Raw genomic sequence first — 27,586 nt, 5'->3', positions numbered from 1 at the left:
TCAGCCCAACAATGAATCATCTGTTTTGCGTAAATGTGCCTGATGCTCATAACCTGTTCTGCTCTCCGAGGTTGGCACTGACATTAGACAAAGAGGCCGTCCGGATATACGAGCGGGTTCTTAGCGGAGCGTATCTAGAGCAAGAGATGATGCCGAGATAAGGAGGAAAAAAGACAGGAAGCAGAGGACGGAAGAGACGATTATTTGGCTCCGCCGCTGAATCGGAAACTTCAATGAAATGAGACGTAGTACAGAGACAATCTTCCTGCATTTTTAAATCCAAAACCTCTCACACAGGTGCATCAGTTTTTTCTCTTCAGAAAAGCCAACAGCAAAATGATACCAAAAGCAGACAAAAGCTGTTGAATCTATTGTCATTATTTATTGTAGCCCTCCAAAAAGAAACTAAATGGCACACGCAGTGACTAAAAGCTAATGCATTTCCTCTATCAGCAGTGCCTGTTTGAAACAAACATTAAATTAAGAGCACAGCTAAGACATTATGGTGTTACAGCCCGAAGCTTTTTGCGTTATCATGTCACACTAAGATTTGTATTTGTATTTTCTTAAACATAAAAACAGCTATTTCATGTTCCATTTCATTAGTAATCTTTTTGCTCACTTAGTCTGAATCTATTATATACAGTGCAAATGTTTTGAACAAAAAAATAGTAATGAGAGGCATCTGGAGGAAGGATTTTTAATTTATTTACTGGCTTATCTTTCTGGTTTTTAAGGCAGGACTCATGTTTTTTTAAAGCACACTTTTGAGCTACAAGTTACAACTAATCACATATTAGCAAATTAAAGAATAACAAAATAATAAAAAAAAACAGCAAACTTTTATAGAAATACTGTACAGTAAAAGTTTTTCCGGAAATGTAGGCACACTAAACAATAATTGGCATGTGTTAAACTAAAACAATGACGCAGTGTTTGCCCTGACTGGCTTATAATGCAATTATCTATTGCTCTCAACAGTGAATCATTCATCTTGTGTCCCTTTCCAATGTTTACCATTTGTACATCAATTATTCAACCTGAGTTACACTGAACTAGTGAGAAAAACTGTTTTTCTCACATGCGTCCAGTGAATCCAAAAGAGGTGAAAATTCTCAATGAGTTTAAGTCATAAGAGTCTGTGTTTAACAACAAAACTGTATCAAAACATCACTTTACAAACTCACGAATCTCCTGCAGTATAATCCAAGTCTCATTTATCCTGTCGTTTGCTTAAAACTTCCCAATGGACAGTCCTTTTCGACGGGGACTTTAACGAAAAATAAACTGCTCTCTTTAAAGCCCTGTCACTGACAAAACTTATAATTTTACCTCGCTGAACATGGGAGGTGCTAGTCTACTGGTGCCCCGAACAGTTTGTTTGTGTTTGTCACTTTGATGATTTAAAGGGTTAATTCAGATTAACCAAAGTCACACGATAACGCAAACAAACCACTAATGGAGGCAGTCGTAGACCAACAGCTCCTCAGCAAAGGTAAAATTACTGTTTTTGACAACGGAGTCTGGCTTTGAGGAGAGTCTGATTACGTTCACTTTTAGTTCACTTCCCTGTTGGAAAGGTTTGTCTGTTTGGGAAGCACTGAACACATGACTGGATAAATGAGACTCGGATTAAACTGCATGAGTAGTGTGAGAGTTTGATGTTGAATTTTTGATGTAGTCTTGCTGCTGTTAAACCCTGACCCCTATGACTTCAATACATCAAGAATATTCTCAGTTTTTGGATTCATTGTTCACCATGGAGGCATGCAAGAAAAAAAGTCTTCAAGAATTTAATGTAACACAGGGCAAGTAAGTGATACACACATGATAATGTATTAATTAAATGGTATAGTTATAAAGGGATGCCATTCGCACTACTACTACCACAACACACAAATCTCCGGACGAACTATGGATGATCGAGTTGCATTGTGAATAATGTAGGCAAAAAAAACCAAAACTCTGGTTCTTTACATCACATTAAAGAAGTGATATTATGGACATGGGACTTAAAGAAAATATATTCAAAAAGTATATGATGGCAATTTTAGGGCAACATTTCTCCAATGTGTACAAACGCAAATACAGAGACACATTTACAGCTTTAAAGTAAAAACAAACATAAAAGATCCTGACATGCTGTACTATTAGTACCTCTATCATGGCACATGTTAATAAATGTAAAAAAAGAAACAGATGGCCACATTACTGGTGTTAGCTAAAGAAATTCTGATTGACAGCATCTTGCGCAAAAATCCTCAAAACACCCACTCTGACTGGCTTTAAAAAACTACAAGACATGTTTAAATAACAACAGCTTTCATTAAGTACACAGGGAACCTTCTCGAAAACCTCACGTCGAACAAACGCACAGACACTGAAGGCAGCTGTGCTGAGAAGAAAAGGACAGGGCTTAAGAAAAATATCAGGTCCTGCAACAGCAAACAGTTGTGACATACATCCAAAATTATTGGCCGACCACACAGTGGAATTTGCTTCTCTCCTCCATAACAGCATTTAACTCGTCTTGTTCCAACAGAAGCTTTAAAAGGCCGTCTCATTTAAAAAAGTAAGAACTTTTCAAAAAGAAAACTTAATTTGGAAAAAAAAGCAACATAAATATTAGTACATTACAATTATATGTTCTACCATTCATAAAAAAGGGCAAAGGCACAAATATCAACTTCTACTATAGGAGCAATGTTTTTTCTAACACTGAAACACCTAAAAAAATGTTAGCATTGCTAGTGTGTTTGAAAAGCAGTAACACAAACAATAGATGAAGTGGAGCTATGCATAATACAGGGGTAAATATAGAGGGCATAATAATGTTAATGTCTTTTATTCTGAAAAACACAGTACTGTTTTGGTGCGTTCACAGTGATCCTCTCTCAGATGAACTCCCCTCGGAAAGGAAGTGACTGAATGTTTTGCTGTTGCCAGCGGCAGCGCAGCCGGGCCAGTGGCGTGTCCCTCGGGTTTTCGAACTCGGAGAAGCCCAGCTGGTTGAGGATGTCATAAACTCCGGCTCTGGCAGCCACCTAACACAGAAACACACCAAATGTTAATGGTCAGTCAACAGCCATGGATTTGGATTTTGGATTTTAATTGTCCGTCATGACCACACAAACACTTTGACTGAAGCTTTGTCAGACTCAAAGCGTTGTGTCTGACCCTTTTCTACATGTGCAGCTGTTACACTGGAACAAAAAGCATCTACTTAGGGTTTGGAAACAACAGGAAGTGGCAGAAGAAATATTTAGATTTTCACATCAGTGAAAATATCAACACCACAATGTAAAAATACTCTATTACAAGCAAATTTTACTGCAAGGAGCACTCCACTGGGTTTACGCATCAAGTTTCGTTCACTTGTTCCAAAGAGTACTCAGCCTGTGAAAATGTCTGAATAATGTCCTCTGTGACTTTGGAGCAATCTCTCCAAAAAAGTCTATAAAAATAACTCTGATGATGTCATCATCAGGGTTATCTCAGCTCAAGTTTGGAGAAACAGAAAGGTTGCATTACAAACTGGGGGTGTGGAGTGGATGAACATTTACCAGCTAAACAGCTTGGCTATTGAGTTGCATTATGGGAAATGTAGGATCCAGCATTTTGGGGGCTGGATCTATACTTGAGACTTCAAGTCAGTATATTTTGGACTCTGCTGCTTCAATTGTAGTCACTTTTCTTAATCTATCGCTTGTGATTCCTCAAACCTTTGTAATAAAATAATTTGCAGGAGTAGCCCTTTAAGCCCCTGGCAGCATCCATGTGGATATCCGCCCATGTGCTGTTGAAGAAGGAGGAATAAAATGAGGACAAAATAAAAAAGTACATCATGCCACAACAGAAGGCTTCTATAAATAATCTTCAATAGTTCATGTTTATTGTCAAAGTGCAAATAAGAACGCAGACGTCATGAAGAGTGCGCCAAAACATGTTGGCACATTTAAATAATCGTGAGCTAGTAACAGTGCCGCTGTGGTTCTGAGGCGTCCTTGAGCGTGACACTGAGCCAACCTGTTTTGGATGTTCAGCCCTGTTCTTTGTTTAGTAGTGGTGTGTTTTTGAATGTATGAATGGCTGAATGAAAGGTTATTTAAAAATCAGAGTCTATTTACCATTGAAGAATATTCATAAGAGCCTCTGCATTTACAATGATTATTTAAGATTTGTAGTAAAATAGAGTGGACTACGAGTACATACATATAAAACCAACCAACCTCAGTATTGTACTGAAGTGCAGCAATGGATCGGCAACAACAAACTGCATGAAACAGTGTATGTTTTCTCTCTGTTTGAGTCATCATTACTGACTGAATGAGGGCTGGGAGGAACATGATAACATGTCCCTCAAGAGCGAGTTCACTGTTCGTGTTAAGCAGCAGGTCACGCTGAGTCATGGTCTGCTACAGTTGTCAAACACTGTCGGTCTGATGGGAAGCACCACGGGCAACCAGAAACATCTGACCGTAAAGCGAATCAACACAAACAAACTCGGCAGACACCAACTTCCCTGCTGAAACTTTTAAGACTAAATACCCCATTAAAGGTGCCGCAGCTTGCCCAGTTTACCCTGCAGGAGAGGCTTTGAGAAACTGTGCTACTCAGAAACTACATTTGATAAAAGATGAGATACTGTGCTGTTAACAGATTGTATCATATTGATTTATTACCATCGATCTGTGTATTGATTTTCACATCACAACCCATTTGAAGGACTATAAAGGTCATTTTTAGGAGCATGCAGTAAAGTTATTCCTTGCTTTTATCTACGATTCAACTGAACCACCAGCTGTTAGCACACTTGTAGGACCCTAGGAAACGTTAAGGGCATGACTCAGTGGCCTCAAATGCCAATTTAACCTCTCCCTCTTCGCCTCGGGCCAAGCGGTCAAGGAGAATTCCAGAGTGCAGAGGAATGTGCAAGAGGAGAGATGTTTAAACATCATTTGTGGATGCATACTTCTAAACTACACAAGACTGAAGACTGTGGTTATGTTCTCGAGGCTGTGAGGTAATCCTGTACGAAGCGCTTTTAAAAAACGCACTGTCAGGTTGACTGCTGAGGAGGACATACTGGAACAATGAACAGGAATAATAGTGTCAAGATATCCCTCTCACTAACAATGATTATAGCTTAGCCGTCCAGCTTTGTGCAGAAATAAACACAAGGCACCACAGAGTGTGGTCTAGATTACCTACTTGCTGACCATGCAAAATCAAATCTTACAATAGATACCTTGTAACACTAAAACTTTTGCCTTGTCGAGCTGGTTTGAAGTGTCTCTTAGTCCATTTGAGTGGTCTCACTATCAACACATTATCATGCAGCTTTATTATCCTGTCTTAATTTGGCTTTTGTAGCAAATACATGCACTCATTTACCATTCAACACATCCGTGTTTGTGTTGTGATGTGTTCCTGGAAGGCAGCCAGCGTGACTGCTGTATGAGCGTTTTGGTGGGAACAAATGAGTGGGTGCAGCTGAACATTAGTCAGCGGATGGGACTCCCAAGAGGACTTTGTGCTATTAACCAGGGTACTTAACCTGACTCATCTACTCCACAGCTGTGAGAACAGGGCATGAGAGAAAACTCTGAAACAGGAAAGAGAGGCTGTTGGAGAGGATCAAGAGAGACAACACACAATCTCTGTAGGTTGAGGTAGAGCTGAGGGTTTTTGACCTTTTTTTCTTTTTTTTCCCCAAAATACTTTACCTTTTGTGGATCAAACACTGAAACCCCTCTGGAAAGTGACTCTTGTAGTACAGTTACAGTTGAATGGATTCCAATGCTGACACAGAGATTTTGGAAAAATACCACTCCTGCAGCCAATTCCATTTCCCCCTCAATTCATCTGCAGTATATGGTCTTTTTTTTTTTTTAACAACATTAACTCGCCACCAGAGGTAAGTACACCACTTCCATGACACACTAATGCCACGTCATAGGACAGAAGCTCGGCCAAGAGTAGTGATTTTACAACCTGTCTCATTCCGAAGTCGTCAAATACTGTCGCTTGGTCAGTGATTTCCATGTCAGGCACAGACAAAAAAAAGCATACTTTTGTGGTAGTATGATACAGCACCACACAGAGTAAGTTTCAAATGCAGCCAGGCAGCAACATAGTTTAAAGTGCTGAAAGGTCCTTATAGGGCAGGTGGGAAATGTTGTGGATGGGTCCAACAAACACCAGACTTTCACCCAGGAGTACCGTGTTCACTTCCTAGTATGAACGTCAAACCAAACCATTTTTTTTCTAAATCTAACCACATGCTTTTTGTTGCCTAAACCTTAACAAGCGTTTGTTGCACAAGGAAATGAACAAATTAAAAGTGTTTTACGGACATTTTTTTGTCTTGAAAGACATTGTATGCATCTGAGACTCTTCCAATGCCAGCAGAGCTGTGTGCACAGCTTATCATGTGACTATGCCTTTTGTTTTCTGGTGTGTCGTGTTCAACATCACAGAGGGGCCAGAAAACAGGTCAGCAAAAAGTAGAAAGCAGTATGGAGGCCGGTGAAAATGTTACATTGGTTACTCCTTTGTTATATGTTATTATTATTTTTATTTTTAAATTTAATATTATTTTTAAATTTTGAAAAATGTTTGAGCGCTTCTTGGATGGAGACAGGCAGTAATTTTTGGCAGCCTGTCATTGTTTCACCTTTCCCCATAAATACAAAAGCCAGATAATAGCAGGTCTTTTCTTTTTTGTCCAGTGGAAAAGGGGCAAATAACAACACTAGCTGATGCTTGGCAGGTATAACTGTTACCCATTCTCACCAATTTAGTTTAAAGGTCTACTTCATTCCCCAAATGACCATTTGTATGTCAGCTACTCGTCAAGCATTTTTGCAGAAGTTTAATATTTAAAACATTTTTGCCTAAATAGACTCATGAACAGACAAGTAGTGCACCCATGCCTAAGTGTTTTAAATATTAAGGTTTTAGTGAAATTGCATGTGTTTGGGAGGCACTGAACATACAACTGGATAAATGAGACTTGGATAACACTGCACAAGTACTGTGAGAGTTTGTAAACAGATGTTTTGAGGGCGTTTTGCTGTCGTGGAAAACAGACGTCCACGATTTCAGCTCATTAAGAATGTTTGCCTCTCGTATCTCTGTGGACTTTGTAGGCGTGCGAGAAAATCATGAATTCAATGTAACAAGGGCTGAGAAATTGATATACAAATGACGATTTGGAGGGTGTAGAATTTCTTAAACACATTAGCATGCTATAATTTTCTAATTAACTCTACAAAGTACCAGTATCCTTTCAGCATTTTTTATGTTGCTCTTCTTTTATGCTGACCTGTTTGAAAATGTAATTTTAATTTACCTTCATTTTTTTACACATGGATGAATAAAATGAAAATTTTTGCAGCACTGCCAGCAATTGATCATGGCTCCCCAGGGTTCTGCTGTGGTGGAAACAACATCTAAAGACTTGAGATAAAAACAGCGAATCAATACATTTGCGGACAAATCACAGATCAGATCTTTGATGTCAAATTGCAGCAGGCCTTAGAGTAGATGCTATGTTTCGACAAACTTTCCCCGTGACATAAACAGAGCTGTGGGGGAGATGCCTTTAATGCTGCATTGAAGAGATCACAAACGCCAATACTCATTAGGCGGCTGGAGCTGCTGGGGAGGAGCAGCGCAACGAGGAGGCGCTGGTCTTTCCCACAGTCGGTTATCTCAAAGGCTGCACATACCACTTCTGTGCAGGGGGACAGGGAGGCCTCTGTGCCACACATCAAAACAGCTGGAGTGACTGATAGGGTACCTCTCCTGCAGGCATCCCTGGTATGCACTGTACACAAGTCCTGCCATTGTGTAAAGGGCCACGTTTTGGATTAGCAAACATGGATTTCAATTCCAATAACTCCTCTGATGTTTCTGCTCTGATCTCAAAACATGGCCACGAGGCACCACGGGCTAATGACGCTAGTGACAATATTTGTCCAGTGTGCACACAATGAGGCAGTAGTCATTTACTTCACATGCATACTGCTGCATCGTTTTGATCCTGCAGTGAAACGACACACACTCATGCTTCTGTGTTCAAACAATCCGACTGAGCAGAAGCAACAACACCAAATAGGTCACAAGCTCCATATCAGCTGGCACAAGCTTCTGCCCTGCATGACTGGGAACACTGTGCTCCTGCTTTTAGTCGCTGTAAAGATCAAATTAGTCCATAAACACACACATGCATACACACAGCGCGGGATGCAGGACAGACTGTACCGCTCAGATCAGGCAGGTTGTGTAACCGTGGCTTCAAATGCACGATCCAGTGATGGCGATGACCCCCGACCGCTGCCTCTGGCAGTCAGTTTGTCATTAATGATCGTGCCACGGTCAGTGGTGATAGGCTAATGATTGTGCCTTCGGGTTGGCTGGGTCAGATTGGTTGGAGCGTTGCCAGATTCTGCTGCAACTGGGCCACTGAATGCATCACAATACTGATTTTTTTTTTGAGAGATCACTGTATAATTTAATATGGTTCAGACAAAAATTGCCTTGGGATGAGTGTTTCACAGTGTGAATGTTTTTAATTTTTATCTAAGTGATGTCATGTCATGTTGCATGCTCTCGAGAATCATTATTTTTGTAAAAACATTCTGTGAGCCGACCTGATTAAAACTTGATTTTAACCCTTAGAAACCTGAGAAAATTGTCATGATTTCTTTAAAAAACATGGAAAAGAAGGCAATGAGCAGCTTAACAAGAACTGGCCCCAGAAATCATATAAAAAAAATAAGTAAAAAGTTACAAGTAAATTACCTGAAAATAGTCAAAAACTAAAATTAGAAAACTAAAAGAGACAAGAAAATTACCTTAAGAAAGTGAAACAGATAGAATCAAATCAAAAGCATTTTTCCCCCTGTAAAATAATTTTAAATATATAATCATCAGGATTATAAATAATGTAGTCTGGAGGATTTCCCTTTTTTCTGGATAAAATCTAATATCTCCCCACAGCTTCTTTTCAAGTCATTTTCTTGTTATCTTTCAATACATTTTTTTGGCAATTTTTCAGACATTTCTTGCCAAGTTGCTCATTGTGTTTTTCCCATGATTTCAAAAGAAGTCACACCAATTTTCACTGTTTTATGTGCAGGTGAAAGGTGTCTGATCGGAGCAAATTGATGTTGATCCAGGTTCTACAGGGTTATACGTTTTGTCAGTGGACTTGTAAACAACAGTTTTATTTTGAGAATAGTGTGAAAATGATTTGTGATAGTGAGGTGAAATAGTATAGAGCGTAGAAATGCTGTACTAAAGAATCCATTTAGACACAGAGCAAAATGTGCATAAAACACATTAAAAATAATATTAGATTTTCTGTTTGTCTGCATGTGTTCTGTTACAGCTGACATCTTTGTGGTTGATTCCTGAAGTCACACATGGGCACAAAAATCAATCGGAAAAAATGTCCATTTAAAATGACACTTGATTCTGACCCTAATTTCAAAGAGCAGGGTTGCCACAACAACGGTCTGACCTCACTCAATCGACCTGGTTCAAATCAGTTCCTACCTTTTGTGGTTACAGTGTAACGGAGGGACATTTTACCTAGGGCATGCAATTTATTTTAATGGTATGTTTCCCGCATCTTTTGTGCTCAACTGCAATTCCTAGCGATTCTGTCCAACACCGACCAATGCTGTGACAGGTTGAGAAAGTTTCTCTCTGCTCAGTCGAGACAAACCGCTGCTGTTGAAAATGCATATGAATCCAAAATCAGAATAAAACACACAGGAGAATAAGAGGAATTTACACTTAATTAATCTTACATTCAGTCAATGAAGCGAGTCACTTCATAATGTCTCCATAAGCTCGCCCTAAAAAAACAGTTTTCTGTTTCTTTAACAATGTTCTATGAGGAAAAGTCTTTTTGAGCCCAATGATATCACGCTATGGACTCATAAGCTGCCATCAGGGGCCCTCAGCTTTAAAACAACCTGCCTGAGGAGATAAAGCTGGAAGAATCAGTGAATTCTTTTAAATCACCTCTTAAAACCCAATTTTATAGACATGCTTTCATGTGATGTCATCCTTCTATTTTGTCTTTTTATTTGTTTTACCTTTTTAGCTCGTGTTTTATCTGATTTATTTACTTTTATATGTGGTTTTACTCCTTTAATGTTTTTGTTGTTTTTGGTCTTTTTTGTATTATTTTATATTGACATTACACCTCCTGCATCTTACATTATTTGTCCTCTGGTTTTTAATTTTATCTTAATTCTACACTTGTCTCTTCTTGCTTGTGTTCAATAGGACAGTTTGGTTTTCCATTGTTGTATTGCCATCTATGTATCCCATTTCTGCTTTGATTTGTATGTCAAAGCACTTTGTAAACTCTGTTTTTAAAGGTGCCCTATGAATAAAGTTATAACTATTATTCTTCTTATTATTATAATTATTATTAGTAGTAGTAGTAATAGTAGCAGTAATATAAGCTGTAATTCCACAGTTTGGCCAGCATGTCACATTAACACCAAAGCCTGGCATTGTTCCTGGTGAAGTGCAGGGGACAGATAATCTGTGGTAAAAATCATGTTCCTCTGTCTCCTTCTAGTGCTCCTTATGGCATTTGCAAGACCACACTTGAACGAAAACAACCATTCAGCAACAACAATGTAGATGGCAATGACAAGCTTGAAAGAGTTCAACCCAGCCATAGATGAAACGAGTAAAGATCGTAGTCGCTTTTCTGAGATGGAGAGAGCTACAGGACCTGAACGCATTCAAACTGGAGCCACATGCTGAAGTGATGAAGTTGACTGAGTGAAGGGGGGCTGTGTATCCTGTGCAGGAGCAGTGACTGACACTGTGTTGGAGACTTCAACAGGGTCTGATTGGTTGTTTTTGTTCAGGCACAGTGGGTGTCTTTAGGAACACTAGGAGAGTCAGAGCAATCTGATTTTTTCACAATTTATCTGTCTCATGTACTACTGTCAGTATGTAGTGACAGTTTCAGCAAATATGACAAAAAAGCTTTCTTACTTAAGCATGCAAATTCAAAAATCCCCCCATATTTATCAGTTATCTTGTTAAATTCAGTGTAATGTCCATTACTACAGTAATAATTCCATCAGTACAGCAGTACAGAGTCATATCAGACAGTCACTTTGCCTTTTTTCCCAAAATGTTGTCAAGCTACGAAGATTGAAGCTTGCAGAAAATCCATTTGAAAAGTCCTGCAAAAGTTAGTTTAGTGTAATGCTCAAGTGACAACGTCCAGGCCTGAAATAGCTCTTGAATTCACTCCACTAAGGAAAACAGCTCTTTTGATTTATTGAGGTGCCATCAGAATGATGCTCTCTGTGCAGCTGATGGGTGGCTCTGATATATCGCCCTGGTTACCAATTTCCCTTTAGACCTTCGTAGTGGCCAGTGAGATACGAGCAGACTGCAACAAATCTGAAGGATATCTTTGTCTAAGATATGGCCCCAGGTGTTCGAGAAAATGGAGGAGAAAGTTGAAATCCCACCTGTTTGGCAAACCATTATGAAGATTATTTAAGCCGCCAATTAAACAGAATTGCCTAATATGATATATTTGCAATTAAAAAAAGATTGATGTTGTGGTCAATCAGGCTAAAAAATGCATTGTATAATCTGCTATTAAAATGAACAGCAGCCTTTTAAGCAACTGCATAAACAACAGAAGTGCATGGAGCACAGCCATACTTGCTTCAAGTTGCTTGTACAAAAGAAAAACCTTTTTGGTAAGACAAAGCAGCATTACTGCATTACTGACAAGGCGGCAGTATGAGTTGCTTAAAAATGCACTGTGACTTTACAAACTGTACAGTCACAGTCACAAAAGCTTGTTATAAATGTCTGAGTCATGATTTAAAAGGCAGAGCAATGACAAAAAGGACAATTTAGCCCTTTAGGGATAACTAAACTCAACTTCCTACCGATTAAATAACACCCAAAGACTACAGCTCGTATGCTCTGCGCCTGCATGAGAGGAAATAACTCTTCACACCAGCAGACAGTGTTACTGTTTTTTTTTTTCATTCAAAAAGGGAAACTGAAAGACTGACACGACAGAGTCAGATAGCACATTAACAACACAGCTGGATGTTAAAAAAACAAATTATATTTACTGTGTGCTGGCAAACAATTACACGGTCAGTTTCTAAACATTTCTGCTAAAGCGCTCAATGGCTTAAATATAATCTTATCTAATATAACAAATTAGTTTCAATCCCACGTCTCTTGACTTTGCTTGTTTGTTTTCTTTTCCACGTCTATTTCACTTCTCGTGCACTGAGCTGAAGTGCCAATCAGAGTGATTTCTCTCACAAAGAGTGACAAGCCACCAACAAGGGCTGCCGCATGCCAACAGTGCAGGATACACTGAAAAAACTGGGGCAAAAGACGCTCACTGAGAGCCAAATATTTCCCTCGGGAGTTGGTGAAGACCAAAAACAGAGCCAAAAGCCAGTAGATATTGGAGTTGCGTTCATTAAGTTGTCACAAATAACATAATGTTGTTATGTCACCGCTGGATGTGTAAATAAATGTTTGCTAACAAATTCACCATATCAGCTTAAAATAATGGATATGACATTGATGCGTTGATAACTTTTTTCTACAGTTCTCAAATAACTGAAAAAAAACCCATCAATTTTTGCATGTTAAAAAAATATGAAGGACTTTTTTAAACTTTGGATAGTAGTTTCCACCACCAAGAAAAAACGTTTTTGCAAATACAAAGGCGGCTTTAGACAGAAGAAAAGACTGAAAGAAAAAACTACAGGCTACCTGGGTGATAAAATACAGAAACCACCTGCAAATGACATTTCAGTGTTATGAGTATTTTCTGTGGCCTGCTGCACAGCAGAGCGTTCCTGGTCCGTGTGTGCACACTTATTTTCTCATGGCATAACTGGGCCATTAGAGTCACTCTGATGCACCACATATATTTGCTACTCATAACAGGAAGAATATGCCCTGTTTGACCGTGCATATTTCTGTGACAATTGTTTTCACAGCTATTGTTCCAGTCTATTTTGGAATTCAGCGTTTTTTCTTTGAGTTTATTCCACCTCAATAAGGACAAAGAAGGAGATTTTCATTCAGTGAGTTTCAAACATTCAAGGCTTTTGGACAGGTTCCTCCAGGCCGTCTGCTTGCAATGAAGAATAGAGAATGGCTGCAAGGTAGTATGCTTTTACCAGCAGTTTTAGACACTCCAGGCAGACTACAAATGAGAATTTTATCATTCAGCCTAAAGAATAAACACACTGTAAAGTTGCCGTGGTGGGAATATGTTTCTTCTATTTAAAAAAAGAAAAGAGAAGGAAATCAGATTTAAGAGGTTTTGCTGCGCCTCAGTGCGAATGCTGGGATAACAACAAGACAGCTGACACCTTTTAATTAAAACCAAATGCTTAGACATGTAAATGAGACCATATGAAGCAGATTCATTATTCATTTTAAAATTTCACTCTGCGCTGCAGCTTTATCTGATGACACTGAGCGTGTTCTGACAAACTGCCAAACTGCTCATTTTTTTACCAACATGTGAGTTTAACATTTTGCAACATACATTTTAATTGCAGTGTGTGTGTGTGTGTGTGTGTGTGTGTGTGTGTGTGTGTGTGTTGGGTACCACTTACAGACTACTCATTTGTTTGGAATGCACATAAATTCTCCACTTTACTGAAGGGGCACAGCTGGCCAAACGATTAATGTACCAACAAAAACACAGAGCCGAGACATTATGAAGTTCAGTGTGTGAAGAACCAGGCCACAATAGAACCAGAACCAGCTTGTAAATTCCAGGCGCAAAATCCAAATGAAACTCTGGTAACTGGTTTACAATGTGCACAGACTGAGAGTGTGGAAAAAAAAAAAAGAAAACTAGTCCTCATCTCCTGTTTGAGTTTCTCTTCTGACCAGCTACCGAAACTTGGCATTGTGGGGGTTAAAGTCTTCTTCCCTTGCCATGATTTTAATGATACTGCGATTACCAGTAAATCTCACAGACAAATTGATCTGGAAGGCAAACAGCAGATTTTGTACTTATTCTATACAGCACAGCTTTACTGACATTTTTCCAAAGGCAATTTAAGAAGACTCATCACCAGCAGCATTGACTTGACATTTCCTATTAGTATTTGAACTGCAAAACAAGCCAGTTCATTCAGTGGTTTGAAAGAGGGCACATGATTATTTTTTCCTGTTTAAGCTGGGCATACACTGTACAGTTTGAGCCCATTCTGAATGAGCTGCAACCTCCAGAGCTGAAAAATCATTGGATCCTCGAGGCAGATTTTGCCATGGAGTGAGCGCTCTCTACCTTTATGCAATATTTTTGGTACAAGCAGCTGCGGACAAGATGCAATAGTACTGAGAAGATGCGACTTTGCACCGCAAGGCTTTGAGATAACATTTTCTTCTCTCTTCTGCTAAGAAGTGGTGAATTTACAGCTCACAGCAACTTTCTACGACACGGTCTCTGGCTTTCATTTGAAATTTAGTGTCTAGTACAGTGTTGTTGCGCATTGTCAACTCCATTGTCAGTGCTGTTAGCTTGTTTACTATATTACATGGATGCCACTGTCACACTGAATGTCCCACTCAGCGAGTTGAAAAAACTTTATATGGGAAAAAGAAAAGAATCGCAAAATTTTGAGTCAGGTACAGCCTGAATAGTTTGGCACCACATTGTTACAGGAAGCAAACAGTGAGCTCCTGGGTGGAAGTCCGGGGTTGTTGGACCCATCCACCTCCTCTCCTGCTAACCCTGCAGGTACTTTCCTGCTCATTACATTAAATTTTTACCAGCAGCATTGCAAAATGACGCCATCAGGCGCTGAAAGATATCACCACGAAAGGTGCCTTTTTGCATCAGTGTCTGACACTCAAATCACTGACCAAGCAGCAGTATTTGATAAGTTGAGAATGAGAGCGGGCTGCCTATATCCTGCTTTTTTTTTGGTGTTGCTAACTTGCTAATGTGTGTGTGTGTGAGTGAGAGAGAGAAAGAGAGGGAATCAAAACTTGAACTGACCTGTTTTTACAGAAACTGATTTTAAGCCCCTTTTGGGATGTCTGTCAAACATCAATAGCCAGAAGAGTGCACAGGGGCATCAAAAAAAGCTATTCAAATTCGTATACTATATATATAATGCACATATATATGTGTGTCAAAGTGAGATAGAACAGAGATATAAAATCCAGAGCTTCCTGTACCTGTTCCATCCAGAGCGTGAAGGAGCGCTGCCACGACTCTTTCTTCTCTAGATGCAGGTATGTGTTAAAGAGGATGAGGTAAATGTAGCGCTCCAAGTACTGCAGGCTCCTCAGCAGCAGCTGCTGGCACTCCTTCTCCGTCTTGCCACTTTTGATCTAAGAGAATGGGATTAAAAAAAGCTCAATTGGTGCATCAAGTCAGCACAACAGTTCAAGGCTTTTTAACTTTTTGTCAGGAGAGTGGCTGGGCCTGATTCTTTGCCTTTTGTTTTTCTACCAAAAAGCATCTTTATAACCTAACTCATCTTTACAAAAAGATGTCCCTTTCTTCCCAGATAGCAACAAAAGCCATAATGGTTTTACTTTTTTACATTCGTGCTGAATAAAAAACTTGGCTGGCTGTCTCTCTTGTTCTCCTGCACGTCGGCTGTGTTTGCACAATGTTTTTCTCTCTTGACATTCAACCTGATGTTGTCGCGGTGGTAACATTTCTATTACATGTGTTTGGGTTTATCTCGACACCTAATCAAAGCTGAAAGCACTCACAGATGTGCACCAAGGCTACATGAGAATTATAATAAACAGTATATATAATGCTGGATATCAGAAATTTTTAAAAACATATATTAAAAGTTTTATCGGCATTAAAAAAAAGATTGTAATAGCATGAAGAGGGTGATGTGCCAAATTTGTTTCATTTAATTTCAGCGCAGTAATTCAATCAAAAATCAGAAAATTGTAATACTGGGTACTAACCAAAAATATATCACTTGCTCAACAGCACATGGCCGAACTCTCCATCACACTCTACTGACATTTGTTAATCCTGCTAATGTATGATCACACAGTCATGCAACACTAGAACAAAAGTAATAATTCAAAATTCAGAATGAAGCAGGTTTATCAAGAAATAAATGAAATGCACCTACGTTACACATCTTTTGCAATACAAGCAAATTTATATTCTTTTTTGTATCCACCATTTCTTCTTATTTTGTCAGTGACCGCTAATTTCCGGGATTCACTAACGTTTTCTTTTTTTCTTTTCTTCTTCTTTTTTTTTTAGATTCTACAGGAAGTTGCGAGCTCTCCTACCAAGATAAGAAAAAAGATCTTGTTTCATAGTTCATAAATTGTTTATCAACAAGTTTTAAACACGAGGAACATTAAAAAAAACACATTCAAATTATAGAATCAATTCAAAATAATTACATGTTTTAGAGTACCTATGATGACTGGATTATTGTGGATTTAAGAAATAAATCCATTTATTCCAACTGAGACTAGAAAAAGCCTTGGATGATATTGTGTGCGTTCAGTGGAAAAAATGAGAACTGAGAATCATGATGTTTATTTCTTCATAGCATACACCACCTTTAAAAACAGAACGTACATTACACTAGAAAAAAAGTTTTTTATACAACTGAAAGGATCTAAAGAACAAAATCCAGTTTGTCCTTCACTCCCATTCCTTTATTCATCATCTATTCCCTCCTTCCTTTCTTTCCTCTATGGTGGTAGGTGACTAAGATGCTTAAAGGATATTTCCCTGAAGTGTTATGGAGTAAAAGTAAAAGCTGACAGAAATATAAAAACTCAAGTAAAGTACTTATACTCCCCCCCAAAAAACTATAACAAAGTATAATTAATCTGTGTGCATTAAGCTTCTTAATGTTTTAATACTGCTCTTAGATGCTGGCCTTACACTAAGAACAAGCTTTTAAAAATTACACAGATCTATTTTATGTGACAAATGAATGGATACTAAGCTGCTTTTAAGCATATCTCCAATTCTTGAGCATGAGTATTTGCATAAGGTGCAACACCTGCCCTTATATATATATATATATATACACATACATACATATACACACACACACACACACACACACACACACACACACACACATATACATATATATATATACATATACATTTATTATTCTCACATTAATCACACATTGAGAGTCAGCCATCACGAATATGTGTAATGAACTAGACGGCCAATCAGACATGTTTTCATCTTATATAACATCCTCATTCCTGCACTGTGTTTCTGCTACAGCCCCTCGATGCCACGACCTCGCCTGCATGGACATTATTTTCACATAGCGCCAATATAAAGTTATTTATCTCGGTCTCCCTCGGGCCATCAGCGCCACTAACAGACGTTCTGTGTCCTCTAAAGCGCTGTTCCATGCATCGACAGCTTTCACTTATCTGTCATTTTCACACTGCCATGGTGTGTTACAAAAAAACTACTTAAAAAACAACAAGCACAGTAATTGAAAGGGAAAATCTCTGTGGGAAAATACAAGGGGCACACACATGAATTTCTCTGTTTAAGTTAATTATAATTGATATGAGTGAGTAAAAATGGATCTAATTAATGATTTATGTTGATTTAAAGTACAAAACAAAAGCAGGGAAAAAAACCTAAAGCCATCTCACAGCAGCATTTCACAGTAAAAATCATTTAATTTGAATATGAATCTTTAATAAATTTTAATGAGCACTCATTATTCAGTCTTGAAAGTGCCAAAAACTCTAAATGGAAGACGCTATTGTAGCTTTTTAGCTGTGTTGTACCATTAATTAACTCTTGTCTGTTGCAGCGTAAAATGCGCCACAAGAGCATAGTTTAACGTCAATAGCAAAATACATCTTTTGAGAACATTGTGTGATTATATTATCCTACTAGTAACTAAGCTAAATGATGTTAAATCCTGAAAACAAAATCCTGTAAAGTACAGAAAAATTATTATTAATATTATTATCATTCGTTAGATTTATGCTTCTGTACACCTGCTTATTAAACAGAACTTGCTAAAGGAGCCTTAAAAGTCCTAGTCCTAGTAGCTTAGTTGGAAACTCCTCCTTTGCCAGAAATAACTGCTCACAGATTCAAGCAACAGTTCAGCCCAAAATCAAAAATACATATTTTTCTCCTTACCTGTAGTGCTATTTATCAATCTAGATTTTTTCGGTGTATGTTATCGAGTGTTGGAAAAAAGAGATGTCTGTTTTCTTTTGAATTTATTGGAGCTAGATGGCACTCGGCTTGTTGTGCCAAAAGTGCCAAAAAATACCTTTGAATCACTAAACAGCGAAGTGTCTTTCCAGAGATCATGACCCGGCTACTCAAGATAATCCACAGATGTTGTGAGCAGTTTCATGTAGGAAATCTGCTGCTAGCTAACATTACAGCTCAGGTGATGAAGACATTTTAATGTTTACGTCTCCCGCTGTGTCTCGAGCACGAGTCTCTGGTAGATGCACTCTTCCTTCTGCACGGTGAAACTGTTTGGCAGGTGTAGTTCAGTAAAAAGAAAGCAGCTCCTGTATGAAACTGCTCAGGACATGTCTGTGGATTACCTCGAGTAACTGGGTCATGATTTCTGGAAATACACATTGCTTTGAGTTTTTCAAATGTTTTTTTTTTTTTTTTGCGCTTTTAACACCACAAGCCGAGTGTCATCCAGTTCCATTAATTTAGAGAGGAGGCAGACCAGACATCTCTACAGTCCTCAGCAACTCACACCAAAACAGTGTAGACTGATAAACAGCACTACAGAAATATGCATTTTTGATGTTGGGTTGAACTCTCTCTTTAACATCCAGGTTAAAGTGAGCCATATGGACATGCAGTCTAGGTGCCAAAGAACCAAAACAATGAGCCAAAAGCTGCATAAAGATGCAGGCATGCGTTTAACTAAGTCATTTGATCCAGTGTTAACACAGAAACATTGTTAAATGCAGGTTTACACTTGTGTAGGTATGAACAGAAACTTGTTGAAAGTACATGTTATGATGAATTACATATATTCTGCTCCTTCATGCCTGCATTTACCTCGCACAATATAACAGCACTGCCCGTTAGTTCAGCCATAAAAGACCTTCAAATACTGATATAAACAACGTGGCTGATCACAGTTGTCTGAATAGTGAGGCAAAGCAAAGTACTTCTGTCTAGACAGCTTCAAGCTTTGAGCGATATGGCAGATATACGCAGTCTTAGAAAATAAAAGAAAAAATCAAATGACCACCCTCTCCTATCATATTATTTCAACTCCTTTCTCCTGTCAGTTTCATAACAACTGTTTACTCCCACTGTCTCCAAATACCCTTAAACTCCACTGTTTTATCAATAAACACTATAGTTACAAAGTTATTCTTATGAATAATACTAAATAATTCCCTGTAGTCAGAGACACCGACACCGTGCAGTTATCCAAAGTATGAGATGCTCCTATAATCCCTGTGTTTGGTATTCAAGACGGGAAATAATAATAATGATACTCACACAGAGACTAATTCTACGTGAGGGTGAGGAGACATGTTCATTCAAAATTCATTTCAAATGTCAAGCATTAATAAATATTAGATGCAGAAATTAACATTTTCTGCATGTAGCAAAGCAAAGCTTGAACAGCACTATTACACGCCACTTCTCCCAAAGTAAGGCTGGTAATTGGGGTTGCTCTTCAATTACAGGCTGCGAGCATGCAGACAGGCTTTCATCAGTGTGGTGTGTCGGTGTCAAGATGTTTTTCCTTTTTGCTTTTTCCTTCTTCTTTTTTTCTCCCTGATTGCTGAGAGCCTTGAGCACTTTGAGGCGCAGAGTGAAAACGGCTGCTGCTCAGCTGTGTGGCGAGTGAGGTGTGTGCAGGATTGGATGATATGTCAGCGGGGGTAACAAGCAGGGACAAAGTGTAGCCCAGCTCAGTGAGAGGTCAGCAGTTTGTTGTCTGATGAATGAAACGGCTTATCTGCTCCCAGTTTGCAGCATATATCCCTATAAAATCTGTTGAGTTGATTTTACTTTTAAAAAATCCATAAAATCTTTTGCCTTTAAAAATGTAATATACATCTGAATTATGTGTACTTTATAGCTAATTGTTAACTTAAAATGTAGTTATATGTACCTAATTTTGTGAAGTTGTTGCAACATAAATATAATGTAATTTCATTTGGACAGGCACAGTGCATAATAAAACATTAACCTTACAGAAAACAAGGAGAGATGCATGCATTAAGCAAAACTGCAAAACTGTCTGTAGTCCCTGGGCTGGAACAATAAATTAAGGACAAAATTCGATGTTATTGAATACAAAACAGCAGGTCATAAAATATTCCTAACATTTTCTCCTCCGTATCCGAAAAAAATACAAATATACAACTAAATTTTAAGTAAACGTAGGACTTGGATATAAAGTACACATAAAATAAGATTTTTAGTTATATTTATTTTCCTTTTTAAAGTTTCCTAGATTATTTTACGAAATATCAACTTGACAGATTATACAATGAGAGAAGTGTATTGAGGACATTGTGGGGGCTGCATGAGGAATAATGACAGTTTACCAAGTAGGTGGGCTAGCACTCAGGGTAATTTGAAATGTGCACAGTGCGCCATAATATGATCATTCCAGAGCCGAATGACGCAACAGAGAGAGGGGGGGAATGAGCGGGGTTTCCTGTCCATTCCCAAACAGCCCAGTTTTCCAAGCATCTGCAGCAGAGCGGAGGAGAAACTACACCTATGCAAACAATGGATGTGCTGTCTGTTGTCTATCAACTCTCCCAGGATGCAGAGGAAGAAAGAAAGCACACACACGCCTCACTTTCTCTGATCAGTTAACTACAGTGGCAGAGCAGGTGGTGAACCCGATCACCCTGTGCGCCCTGCTACCCCAGGGGGCTTTCAGCAGTTCATCTCTTAGCCTGAAAATCCACGGTGCCAGAGCTTGGCAGCTATCTGCACACATACTGAGCTCATAACACACACACACACACACACACACACACACACACACACACACACACACACACACACACACACACACACACACACACACACACACACACACGGTGGGATCAGTTTGAAAAGATTACATAATTCACACCTCTACAATGTGCAGAGCCCCAATTCTATGGCTGCCATGTGTTTGTCTACATCGACTGAGCCATATGTGCGGCCTCTCTCACACTTGCAGAAATTCCTTGAGAAAGAAATGTTGTGGAAGACGCGCCGAAGACACAAAGTGAATTTCTTTCATTGCATACAAAACGACTCACCCTGAAAGCTTTAGCTTTGTTGAGTGGATTACATTTTTTTTTAGAGTTATGGGACAATGCTGATAATTATCATCCAATTTTGACAAGATAAAGCTAGAATCCCTTGCGATATAGAGATGAAAATAAAACATCTTCTAATTCTACAGGTGGAAGAGTTTTATAATAAAGATAACGGAAAACATGTTCTGCTGTGTTGGCGAAACAGAGGAAAAGAGAAAAAATGGAAACTACACCATCCTCTTATTGCACCTGATTTTTCAGAACAAGCACAGCGAGCGGTCAATGCTTTCAAAGGTGAAAGCTCTGATTCAGTCGGCCACTGAGGTGTGATGATGAACGTCCTCGGCTCTGCTCGGCCCTCAGTAAGTTGGGAGGCCGGCCAAACACAGACCACATACCATTGTCGAGAGAGTCCAGGAATGCTGGTCGGCCGAGCAGAGCTCCGAGCGAGGACAATGTAAAAGTGAGAGAAGTGGTTGAGAAAAAAAGTTGATGTTATCACTGCACAAACACCGAATAGAGTAAGGACAGAGCTTTCTTTTAAATGCTTCACTGGAAAAATCTCATATCTATGGATTCAATCTGAAGGTGGAGGCGAGCTGGAGATGGTTAGCTTAGCATTGTGAAAAGACAAAAAGCAGGAGGAAACAGCGAGCCTGGATTCAGTAGCTTGAGTTCAGCGATTAACATTGTACATCTCTTTTGTTGATCTGTACAAAAAGCACAACAACAGATGAAACGGTTTGTGCCAGCCTGTTCTCATTCTGAACTCATAAAATACTGCAGCTTTGACATAAGATGTGACACCAAAAGTCACCTTTTGCATGTGCATGAAATGCAGTTGGGCGGCATCAGGTAAGAATGTGGCAGGACAGAACCATTTGTGGTGTTATTATACGCCGGACGGTTGGACATCATGTGCTGTGTCCACATAATACAGCATGAAGTTCTGTAAGAAACCAAAAACTATATTAGAAATGTGGCTGCTTACGGTCACTTTAAGTGTGTTCATGGTGTTAAAGTAAATGCATTAAACTACACTGAATCTAAGCTTTATTCTTTCTACCTTGTTAACTTTATCCTGTTTGAAGGTAAAAGAGCTTTCAAAACTTTAGCTGTATGCATTAACCTCTTTTCACGAAACTAAACCAATCTTATTTTAATTATCAAAAGAGAAACATACTCAATTTCTCTTTTGTGAGTGGTGTATTTCTACCCCGAGCAACTGTAACAGTCTCAGCCATTTAATTCAAACACGTCAGACCAAGTTCAGACAAAAGTTCACAATAATCCCGGATAAGCGTCACAGCCTGCAGGCTGCAGGTGTAGGTGTATTAAAGATAAACACCACCCACTTATGAGACATACTGCCTGACCCGTGCCCATGTCTTGTGTAAACAGGGATACAGAGCGTCATAAGGTTTGGTTTAAAAGGGTTCCACATGTTGAGAAATCACAAGTCCTGGGTCAACAGGTCAATCTGGGGCCATAACAGCACACCGACTCAAAGACCAGGCAATAATTCAAGTGTCCCAGCATTCATACAAACAGCCACATTTACAGTCTAAAATCACCTCTAACCCCCTCCCCTCCACACACACTGATATCAGTAGCACTGGCTATTTGGCAGTTGACTGGCATGCTGGATATTTTATCACATATCACATTTTGCTCACAAGGGTGTTTGTGGGCATTAGGGCTGTACCAGTATCGGAGTTATGTTAGTCATTTTGGATAGCTGTTCAATATGAATTTTTGCCGATTGGTTTTGTTTTAAAGTTTTAATGCGCTCTGCCGGACGTTCAGCGTGACAATCACGTAATATAGGTAACAAGCTAACTACGCTAATGATGGGCCATAAATATGGAACAATATTTTTTTGCAGACACTAGATATCAAACAAAAGCAAGAGATTGTATTGTATTAAGTTGCTGTGAGCTGTAAATTTGCTACTTTTTAGCAGAGGGTCTGTCCTCTCTCACACCCCTGTGCTGCTGCCTGCAGATCCCAGCTCTCTGTACCAAAGAGTAGCGTGAAAGTCAAGAGCACTCACTCTGCAGCAAAATCTGAAAACAACTGATCGACTTGAGGCAATCCCAGTCGACGGAGGGTCTCCAACTAATGATTCGAATATCCGACTTTCAAGGGCAGCCCTAGTGAGCACAAAAGATTTCTGTCCCTGCTTGGCGTACTCTTCAACTTTCAAGAAAAAAAATGAGTCTATGGGCTATTTTTAGCAGGTTATCCCACCTTTCAAAATAAGGCATATAAAGGCTACTTATAGTGGAAAAAGGGAATAATAGGGGATTGTTTCTGAGCTGTTTTTTCCACAAAAGGTCTTTTTAAATGTACATTTGTGGTCTGGGGTTATTTTATAGAAGGAAAAAAAACCTTTCTGGTGTGTGAGGATATAATGTCAATTAAAAAGATTTTAAGGGTTTTTTTTTCAATGACCATCAGTAAAACAGAAAATGTTTAGTTTTACAGATTTGGACCAACTCTGCCTTAATATAAACTTTGTTTCTTTTATAATCTCTTAAAAACTACATGTTTTGTTGGTTTTTTTTAAAGAATTAAGTACGCCTCATCTATAAAGAAACTGAATGTATAGCTTTTGGAAGGAGAACCACAGTTTAATCCCTGATTGGTGGCAGACAAGTGTTGAACCTTTCCATGGGCTCATGTGGGTGAGGACTGAACTAAGAAGTGCACATTATAGGGAGGTCCGTCTGCTTGACATATGGTGCCAATTACCAGCTGATGGGGTTTGCCGAGGTAAAAAGGCCAATCCATATTGGCCCTTCCCACCCAGGTTTGCACAAGCAGCCATTCATCAGATTCTCCGAGAACACCGCCCACCCAAATCCTAAACCAAACCCCGACCTGTCTAGAGTGGACAGGCAGCCTACACATGGCTCCTCCACTCAATGTACAGACAACTCAAAGCCAAGTATACATGCAGATTTTCAGGTAGGTTAATTACAAACCGGAGCCCAAATGCAGTTTCTGGAACTACTTATTATACGTTTTGTTGCCAAAGCTAAAAGATTACTTATTTTAAAAGCTTGTATTGCATACAGTATTTCTATACGAAACAGTAATGTTTAACCTTTAAATACTACCATTTGTTCCTCTCTGTGGGTATTTGTCTCACATGGACACACAGGCGCACATACACATAAAATAGATTTAAAAAATGACTCATCTTCACTAAAAAGCATTACTCTGGCTTTTCCTCTGACTCCACCACAACGCCGCTACATGACTCAAAAAGGTTAATGATCCGTACAATTCCCATTTCCGGACATCTCAGACTCCTGCTTGTTGAGCTGAGCTCTATATTGCCAAACTTGGTTAAACTTCCATTAGTCTAAGCCATACGTAGACTCAGTTGTACATGAAGGTGCAGCACGTTCCCAGGTCGCCAAGTACACTCTGGGTTGGTTCAGTCCCACTACCAACTTGACAATGTGATAATTAGCATGCTATGATGTTAATATGTTAGCTCATCTAAATGTTAACCTCCTAAAATGACCATGTTTGGATAGTGAACATCTTAAACAAAGGACATAGAAATACAAACTACACCAAAAAATTACAGAGTTGGGGGAACACGCTTTGTGAATGTATCTTGTTCATCCATGAATTTTTCTTTCCTCTTGTTTATGAAAAATCTGTTCTCCAATATACTTCATCTTATCATCTGTTACCATATGAACATGGTGTAGGTTGCTGTAAACATTATTTTTCTTAAGGAAACAATAAAAAGCATGGTTGACATAAAAAAAAATACAGTGCTGGGCAACAACGAAGTAAAACCTTCGATCATTTATCTACACAAATTAGTGCATATTAAACACTAATGTGGGGGCACCAAGCAGCTCACCTGGTAGACCAGGTGCCCCGTGTACAAACGGCCATGTCCTTACCACAGTACCCGCAGGTTTGATTCCAATCTAAACTTCACATCTGTGAAATTTTGTGATCGCATCTTGCACAGTTGTTATCCCATCATGTTGACGTCACCTACTTCTGATCTGAATATAAAAAGAATCTGCCACATTATAACTCTTTCAACTTAATAATACTATCAACGTAATAATACTATAAACCTATCTAACATACATTTGGGTAACAACAGTCATTACCACGAGCAGCTTTTAGCAGCCTTTATAACATCCGGTCTTCAAACACATCATAAGAGACCTCAGCGCCTGCACACACCGCTGCTCAGGGGGGAAAACATATTATGTAAAAATGCTCTCATCTTCCATGCAACATGAAACTGGCTCATTCTGAGCATTTTTTACAGCAGGTCATTCAAACAGTTTTAGTGGAGCTGTTATCTTCTGCTGTTTGTTGTGAACCCCTGAATCTCAGCTCCCCTTGCTGTCTCTGCACCGTTTCTTTACAAACATAATATTAGAAATGGATGTTTACAAAGTGTAATGACAGACAAAGCAAGGTGGGAACTCATGAAGTAATAAAATGATGAGCAAAACAAACATGCCAAACAGAGAAAGGTCTAAAGAAGTCAAACAGGACAAGAACAAAATGCGTAAAAGTAGTAAAACAAGCAGATCTCAAAAGGCAGTTTAAGTACTCAATAGATAAAGTTTTGTTTTTTAATGTAAGAATAAAAGCAACAAAAGATAATCCCTTAAATGCACAATTTACAGAATAAGGGCTGTATGCAGTTCTCTGTGGAGCGTTTTGATACTTTCACAGTATTTATATGGCACCTACACCTGCTTTATAATTTTAAAAAATGGATGGATGGATACCACATTTTCACAATGTGGGACCTTTAAAGTCTGTGTGAAGCTGCCTCTGGTTATTTAGACAGGTGAAATGTATTAATTTTACAAATACAATTACTAGAGCTGTTAAAAGCTTTGGCATCCCAGTATGTTAATCCCACAGATGCTGGAGTGTGAGAGAAGTATACAAACATATTTCTTATATATTGCTTAGGTTGCATGAACCTAACCAACATATGTATGCTTTTTTTTAAATGCACTGCTGTTTTGTGAAGACCATCCACCCACTGAGTCTGCCGCCAGCCAGGTTGGCCAGTAGCAAAGCAATCTAAGTTATATATCATCTGGCTTCAAGCTGCAGAACTGATCTTTATGGATCAAGATGGTGCCCAAAACTCCTTTTATAAAAGGGAGCAGAGAAGCCATGTAGCAGCCAGTAAGAGGAGGGGACGCAGATGCCTTTATGTTAATGGTTTCTACAGATTCCAATCCTCTGTCTGTCTTTTTCCAGTCTCTCAGCCACACTGCACTGATTAAATCATGAAGTCGAGGTTGAGGTGGATTTTAGGGGCAAGCTGTGTCAATCTGCATGCTGTGTATTCAGACCTGCCTTGAAAATGGGCTTGAAAATGAATGTAAAAATGTACCTTGGTTAGAGTTCAGATACTTTCTCATGACATCACAAGCAAAGTCTTGTGGATTATGATCTCTATCAGAATATAACCTTTCTTTCATATCTAAACTGGATATGTAACAGCAAAAAAAATCAAACAAATAGTGTTTGACACAAAAAATAAGCCTCAGAAAAAAAACAAACACAGGGAACTTCAAAAGGAATGTACTGACTAATCAATGGTCAACAGGCGTTTGACTAGAAAAGGCCAAATTCTGAAGCAAAAATACATCACGTGTCTGGTGAGCAGAGATTACAAAAAGCCACAGGAGGAGACAGGGCTCATCAACTTAGCCTACATAGAGACTGGAATATCTGCCCACATTAACCACACGCATTATGGTACATTCTGTACGTGCACATGCCTGGCAACAGAGCACATGGAGACTCCCACTGTGAATCAATCATTTACTGAGCTATCAAAATATCTTGTGCATGCAAACCCAAATGCTGGGGCATTAAAATGGTATGTCTGCTAGCTACAACTAATCAGATATTCTGTATGTCAAAACCCACTGGAGCTCTAATCAAATTTGTACTCTTGGCCACAAACTGCATTTTGTATTGATGCCGTGGGGTTAACAGAAAGCAAATGTATTGATGGTTGACTTTTTTCTCGTGAGAGAGTCACAAAGCTGCGGTGGAGAAAGTTTTATTTGTTTGTTGCTATGCAACAAGCATGCTCACATTGGTCCTGGAGGATTTTTCTTTTTAAATTACGATGGATGCTTTGCTATTAAATTTAGTACAGAAAGTTATGGATCCCAATGGGTAACACCTACAGAATTATTTATTTATGTTTTTATTTATTTTCTGTTCTTTTTTTTCTTAA

At 38.9% G+C, this 27,586-nt stretch overlaps 1 protein-coding gene across 5 annotated transcripts in view; it reads right to left on the bottom strand.

The window, feature by feature from the left end:
- Positions 1-686: 686 nt before the first annotated feature.
- The window catches only part of pald1a (phosphatase domain containing paladin 1a), a 75,924-nt gene continuing 49,024 nt past the window's right edge, over positions 687-27,586 (bottom strand). For all 5 annotated transcript variants that reach the window (XM_042507525.2, XM_042507523.2, XM_042507526.2 and 2 more), the window contains exons 19-20: positions 15,244-15,399; positions 687-3,044 (exon numbers count right to left, since the gene is read on the bottom strand). In XM_042507525.2, the coding sequence (XP_042363459.2) occupies positions 2,895-3,044; positions 15,244-15,399 (306 nt within the window). In that variant the 3' untranslated portion in view covers positions 687-2,894. The remainder of the gene's footprint in view (positions 3,045-15,243; positions 15,400-27,586) is intronic.

This window comes from Plectropomus leopardus, chromosome 19, assembly GCF_026936395.1.
Source record: "Plectropomus leopardus strain MGB_pleo_1.0 chromosome 19, ASM2693639v1, whole genome shotgun sequence".
NCBI classification, from domain to species: domain Eukaryota; kingdom Metazoa; phylum Chordata; class Actinopteri; order Perciformes; family Serranidae; genus Plectropomus; species Plectropomus leopardus.
The sequence above is the reverse complement of the archived record's forward strand: the minus strand, read 5'-3'. Positions and strand labels throughout refer to the sequence as shown.